Genomic DNA, 6,524 nt, shown 5'->3' on the forward strand with positions numbered 1-6,524 from the left:
ATTTTTAAACAAGGATCCATGGGGTCTTGAATGTCGGGGCGGGGATGTTTATGACTGGCTAAGTTTTGTTGAAAGTCGTTGAACAGAGCCTTTATTGGCGATCACCATGACCAAATAGATTCGTTGATCACTTGCAAAATGTACGCTTGCTTGATATTCGAATCGAGTGTCGAAGGAGATTTTTGGTTGGAAGTGACGAGGCCAATTGGTAACATCCAAAAACGCAAAATTCACTTTTTTGACGGTGATCGATCATGTCAGCATGGGAAATGGGAACGAGTCTACGAGGTGCCCTGTAATAAAGTAATGTGCAATTTCTCAGGCCCAAGAAAATCACTGCCGTTTCATCCGTCTATCCATCCATCCAACCATCCAACCATCCAACCATCCAGCCATCCATCTATCCATTCATCCTTCCTCTGCTCAAGACTTCTCAAGAGTACAATACAGTAAACGAAGCAAAGATTGCACCACTAGCAAATCGTATCGTCTCCTCAGCTATCACCGGGTTGGTTTCATTAACGATATTGGCATTCAATTCCGAGCTCTATGACGGTCACCCAACCCACCTTTTGATTACAATTTTACCAATTGATGCAGTCCTTCAGGAACGCTTTTTTCCTAGTGATTGTTGCTCTGAGCTCACGATGAGGCGAAAAAACGACCAATGGAGTGGAATGGACTATCTCCTTGAGAGGAAAAGAAACGGACGTTTTTGAAACAATTTCCACGAGGAAGTGCATTGCTTGAAACTATCGATGATGGACAAAGTGCATGATGCTTCTTTATGAGCTCGGAGCACGTAACACGTGCATTTAAGAGAGGCTCCTTGGCTTTGCTCACCCAGTTCAGTTGGAAAACGACCAATCATGGTTAAGAGTTCAATGTTCTTCAAGCCGACTCAAAAATGACATTACCCAACAAGAACGGGGTAATTGTAGAACTTCATAACTCCATTTGAGCTCTACGTTTGTATATTTGACCGTGGTTGAGGTGGTATTTTTTTAGCATCGTGATAGCGGATTATTGCCCTTTCGAGGCTCTTGGACAGGTATTTTTATGGAATGGCGAGATTGCACTTCTGGCCAAGAGGAAACGCCCATAAAGTGACACCTTGGGGAAGATGGACAAGTGTCACTCTGAGTGCCCAAGTTAGATTGGAAATCTGATTGGCTAGAAACATTTGCTAATGGAGTTACTCTCGGGTCTTCTAAATTGCTCAATTTCGGAATTATTACGATCACGACGCTGGAAAGTGTCTTCTTAAGAAAAAAAAGATTCGAGAAGATTGTTAGAGCAAATACATACATGTGCTCTTTTTCAAGAGAAACGAACCCAAATGCACTTTTTGTTAGGAAGAATTCATGTTAGAGTAAATTTGGTGGTTTCTGCCGATCATTCTACCTTTGGAACAAATTTGGCTTCCAACTATTTAGATTTTAATCTCACCTCATCTCGAGTGAGATCTTCTCTCCACATGAAATAAGCACTCCAAATGCTTAAGGTTGGGGTACTCGGAGTCTTGGTACGGTACACATAGTCACATATTTTAGAATGTGTCTATTGTGTGGATCGGAGTAAAGTAAAGTCAGCATTTATGAAAGAGAAGTAATAAGATAGAAGGGAAAGAGCTCTTGAAGCGGGGTCAACTGTGAGGCGTCTCAAAAGTCAAGAACTTGACATTTTGGGTGGTCCGCACTCATCAAACGAGGTGAGAATCAGGGGTTTCGTGCAAGTTTTCAAGCCCTTAAGCTTCATCATCCTCATCATCAGATCGTACCAGAGCCCATAGCTCCGCTTCCGCATAGCGTTGTAGGAACTATGGCTCCGTTCGTCTTTGATACTGCGTTTATAAGTTACAAAGCGGAGACCTGACCGTGGTGAAAATATTTTTATTGCATTAATTCCATTTGAACTTGGGTGGAAATGTGTCGAACGTGACCATGAGAAGGCAACGTTCAATTTCTACCTCTTTCTCTAAGATCACTCGAATCTGCCAATCTGCCAGTCTGCGACTAGAGACTTAATAATGGGACACACAGGAATTTCTCTCGACGACGTTCTAGATCTTTGAGAGGTTCTCAGCGATCGGCCAGTCAATGAATTCCACTAATTGGAGGTGAATATGGCAGGGGAAAAGCCATATTTCATGCCCAGAGTGCAGGTCTCAACTGCTCTTGAAGCGAATGCCGAGCCAATTTCTTGGAATCATCAATGCATCATAAAAAGAGAAGTATGATTATGATAGGTTAGGATGATTAAGTTGAAGATTCCCCAACGAACACAAATTTTCCATTACATTCAGGTGCACACTCCAAATCGTAAAAGTACACAAGCTAACGAGCGTTGCAACCAATTTGAGGGAGATGAGAGAGAAGGTACTCGTAATGCTAGATTCATGTTAACAGATTGTCAAGAAAAGAGCGTCTTGACCAAAAGTCTTAGCAAAAAAAAATCTACAAAGTTGGAAACACTTTGTTGTGCAACTTTTAACGAGCATCAGCCTTTCGTTTGACGTTACTTGGAGAGCACGGTGGCAAAAATGCTAGAAAAAATACCTACAATGGAGGGTATTCCGCAAGTACTCGTTAAGGTAGGGGTAACCTGCGAACAAAAGAGTTAAAGGCGAAAGAATATTTCGCAATTCCTGTAAATATTTTATAGATAAAAGCTTTTTGACAATTCAGAGTAATATCCATTTAAAACCATGTTCCTTAAAACGCAATCAAATGGATATTTTGGAAATTTCATTTGTAACTTCAACCTAAAAAATACCTCGGTCTTCATTGCCAAAATAAAAAATAAGATTTAAAACTACGTAAGATTATTTCATCTTTAAAAATTATCAAACCAAAACTGAAGGCTCACATGAAAAAACAGTCAAATATGAATCTAAACCCACGTAATTATTTTTGATAAAGGAAAGGAACAATCACAGTTGATGCTAATGGTTCCTCGGCCTTAGATTGACTCAAAATTCAAATTGAATTGGAAATCAGGCTGAGCAAGCGTGCCACCTCTATTAAGCCTTAACAACCTTGAGTGTTTAATCTGCTGGTCTTTCATAACCATCTGCAGAGAGAAAGCAAAGGATTGGTCGGGATTCTCCCCTTCTTTCTTACGCACGAGCAAAGCTTGTTTTGTAAGGACATGGTCAAAGTATCCATCAGTGTAAAGATACTTTCTCGGCAACGACATGTCGAATGAGCGAATCCTCGTGGTGGATCAAGGATTCGCATTCCAGGTTCTCTTCTCCACTTGGTCGTTGGTCGTCCTCGTTATGGGTGGGTACGTGAAATGGGTGATTATTAGTCACATGATGAGCTCGGGCAAGATCAAGAGCATCAATGGCATGATCATCATTGACCAACTCCTCAACTATGGCAATGGTCTGATCCTATTGGCGCAGGTCTTCTTCGTGCTGAAGCTGCATATGAGTGGTGCTCCAAATGTGATCGAGTCGGTCTTTTGCTCTGCGATTGATAAATTGGCCGTTTTCTCTTTGATGTATGGACATTACGGAGGTGCTGGCATCGCCTTTTTTAGGTAAATCAGCTAATGGCATGAATTTCAACTCGCCTCAGGGAAATCGGTCAATTCACTTATTCAACCATGTTCGATTTCAGAACGACGTTCTTCGTCTGTCCCCGAGTGGTTCGGTTTTGGGTGGGCGAAAAGCAATTTTGTGGCCTTATTCTGATTCCAGCCTTCATCGCGTGCTCGGTGTTGGCCTTTTTCCTAAGTGAGAACCCCGTGTATGAACATAATTACCACTATCAGCTTTGCATTGGGCAATACGCTCGATTAGCCAGCGAGGATAATTCGAAATCTTTTGCTCGCCTTCTCAGAGTACGAAGTGTTCAAATCGTCATGATCATGAACTTGATCGAGTTCTTTTGTTATTTGACCTTCTTTCTAATTATGTACAAGCATCATGGGTAAGTATTGGTATAAATACTTTTAATATTGAGATCCACTTTTTAGCTTTATTCTTTACAGATCAACTGCTAAAGTCTTGTCTGCCTCAATGAAGGATCAAATGGCGCATCGCAAGCGACAGCATACTTTAACTTTTTCCAGTCATATTTCTTCTTGGCTCATCAAAGTGCTCGTAATCGTGGTCCTGAGTCTAGGGAAATATGCTAATGAAGGGTACCGACACATTTCGATCGAAATATCGCAATTGAGTGCCCCCATGATCGACTTCACCATCCTGCCACTGATACAAGTCATCAGTTCCCAAGATTTTCGGCACAAATTCATCTCCTCCTGGCCAAACGTGTTCAAATAATATGAAACGTAAGACAAAGTTATTCTTTGAATGTGGAAGCTATTACAATATTGCAACTTTTGAAGTCATGGGAAAACGCAAAATGAATACAAATTCAATCTTCCAGAACGTTTGGACCAATCTGGCATTTTCATAATACAGGGTTGACACTTAAATTGAATCAAATGTTAACCTTCATTTCAGCCAACTAATTTCTTGTTCATACCACTGAAGATATTCCATGAACGTGATTGTACATTGTGCATGTAGATTATAGTTAATATACATTTGTCATTTGGACGAAATAAAACAAATAATAAAACAAAAATAAAACATCACCCTTTTCCAATATCTAAAATCTGATAGAGCAGAATTAAAGGACAAACGTATGGAGGATAGTCAGGAAGAAAAAGCGACTAAATTCGACAGCCTTCTTTATAAGCAAAAACAAAATCTGTATAATCTCCGGGAAATAGTTTTTAACAAATCATCATCAAAAACATTTATGAGTGAGCATTTTTCAGAAAACAGACCTTGTAATCCAGAGCTTTATTTCACCACAATCAGCTTTATACCCGTTTAGACGGCTTACCCTGCAGTACGTCAAGGAAAATAGAGAACCCGCAGCTTTGTTGCTATAGTTTCTGACGAGAAAGTAGTCTTTGGCTTTTGGTTACTGCATTGTTCAGCTCGACTCGGATATCTCTTTAATCATCTTTGGTAAGCAAGAGGATGAACAATTCATGTGTCATCATCGACCAAATTGAAGTGGTAAATCTTCCGACGACCATAAAATGTGCGATTGGCCTCGTGACTGTTGCGTTACTTTTATTCGGGATCAAATTGAAGTTGTTGCTCTTTCAATTCATGAGGACCCAGGGCAAAGGTCGGAGCATCAACCAAATGATCCTTTTGGATCAGCTTCTCACTTTTGGGTGCGTTTATGTGATGGTTTCTGAGCTATTCTTCATTGCCCAATGGATACCTGGACCAAGTTTGATGTGGAACTACTTCTGCTCCTCTGTAGACCTTGTGTTCATGTTCAACCTCATTTATGGAAATCTCGGCGGTTGCGGCATAACCTTTTTCAGGTAAGAGTATTTAATAAAACAAATTCCACTCTAGCTTTTCTTTACCTCTTTAAGTGACCATAAACTCCAACCGTTTAATGTTTCAGAATCCTATTTATAAACCAGAAAATGATCAGCAGAAACGGCTCAAGCAGGGCTCGAATCATCTCGCTTTCAATTATGACGGCCACGGTGTCTACAGCACTCGTTTGTGCCACCTTGAATTTTACATTCCCTGTCTATGGCAACAATTACCATCATCAACTGTGTTTGGAAACATATGACCGCGTCCGACGATTTGACAGCTTGGCCAACATTGGAATGACCATGAGGAGACTCCAATTCGGGGTGGTCGCTTTGGCCAATTTGGTGGAGGTGGGCTGTTACTCTTACTTTGTCGTTTTCTTAACCAAGCATCACAGGTACATAAATTTGGAACAAAAAGCATTGTTAACAAGATATTAACCAAACGTTATGTCCATAATGTAGGCAAACCCTCAAGCTCATGGTGGGCCGGACGGGGGATTATGTTGCCCGAAGGAAACGGCAATATTCCCTGACAATGGCCAGTCATTTCTTGGCTTGGATCTCAGAAGTTTTGATCCTTGTGGTGATCTATTTGGGGGCTTTAGGAGGAAGTCCGTCCTATCGTCACCTCATTGTGGAAGTGTCCCAACTCACCCTTCCGCTTGTCGACTTCACTGTTCTTCCATTTATTCAAATCTTAAGCTCCTCGGACTTCAGACAGAGGTTGTTTACCCTGAGTACATAAAACCCCCGCCTATGCTTTGACGTTGTTCCAGACCCAAGTTGTTTAGAAACTACTCGAGTCCCGCTTAAGGACATCCAATGAGAAAAGGGGGGAGGGGAAAATCCCCTCTTGCCCTAAATGACAGTCGGTGGCCGACTAGCTGCTTGGCGAGGGATATACATATCGCACTCTAAAGATGCTGCTTGGAACAACCATTCCTAGGAACAGAAAGAACCCCCTTTTATATTGTCCAATATTCTTTTTCTTACGCCAACCACTCTCTTCGTAATTCCTTTTCCGCCATTAAATGCTTTGGTCAAAGAGAATGAGGGAAAAGAGAAAGAGGAGGAGGAGGAGGAGAAGAGGGAAAAGGAGAGAGACTCTGGGGGCCGCTATTACCACAAAAGAGCAATTTTCATGCCATATTGTTGAT

The 6,524-nt window shown here is 41.3% G+C and overlaps 2 protein-coding genes across 2 annotated transcripts; both read left to right on the plus strand.

Annotated features, from left to right (window-relative positions):
• Nucleotides 1–3,009: 3,009 nt before the first annotated feature.
• On the plus strand, nt 3,010–4,565 carry LOC131887888 (uncharacterized). The gene is made up of 3 exons (XM_059236615.1): nt 3,010–3,546; nt 3,627–3,938; nt 4,000–4,565. Exons 1-3 carry the CDS (start codon nt 3,197–3,199, stop codon nt 4,289–4,291), a joined length of 954 nt encoding a protein of 317 aa, XP_059092598.1. The 5' UTR covers nt 3,010–3,196; the 3' UTR covers nt 4,292–4,565.
• Nucleotides 4,566–4,942: 377 nt separating this feature from the next.
• On the plus strand, nt 4,943–6,112 carry LOC131889323 (uncharacterized). Its single transcript, XM_059238410.1, has 3 exons — nt 4,943–5,361; nt 5,448–5,762; nt 5,830–6,112. The coding sequence occupies exons 1-3, from the start codon at nt 5,003–5,005 to the stop codon at nt 6,110–6,112; spliced, it is 957 nt and encodes a 318-aa protein (XP_059094393.1). The 5' UTR covers nt 4,943–5,002.
• The last annotated feature ends 412 nt before the right edge of the window (nt 6,113–6,524 follow it).

Source organism: Tigriopus californicus, chromosome 10, assembly GCF_007210705.1.
Source record: "Tigriopus californicus strain San Diego chromosome 10, Tcal_SD_v2.1, whole genome shotgun sequence".
NCBI classification, from domain to species: domain Eukaryota; kingdom Metazoa; phylum Arthropoda; class Copepoda; order Harpacticoida; family Harpacticidae; genus Tigriopus; species Tigriopus californicus.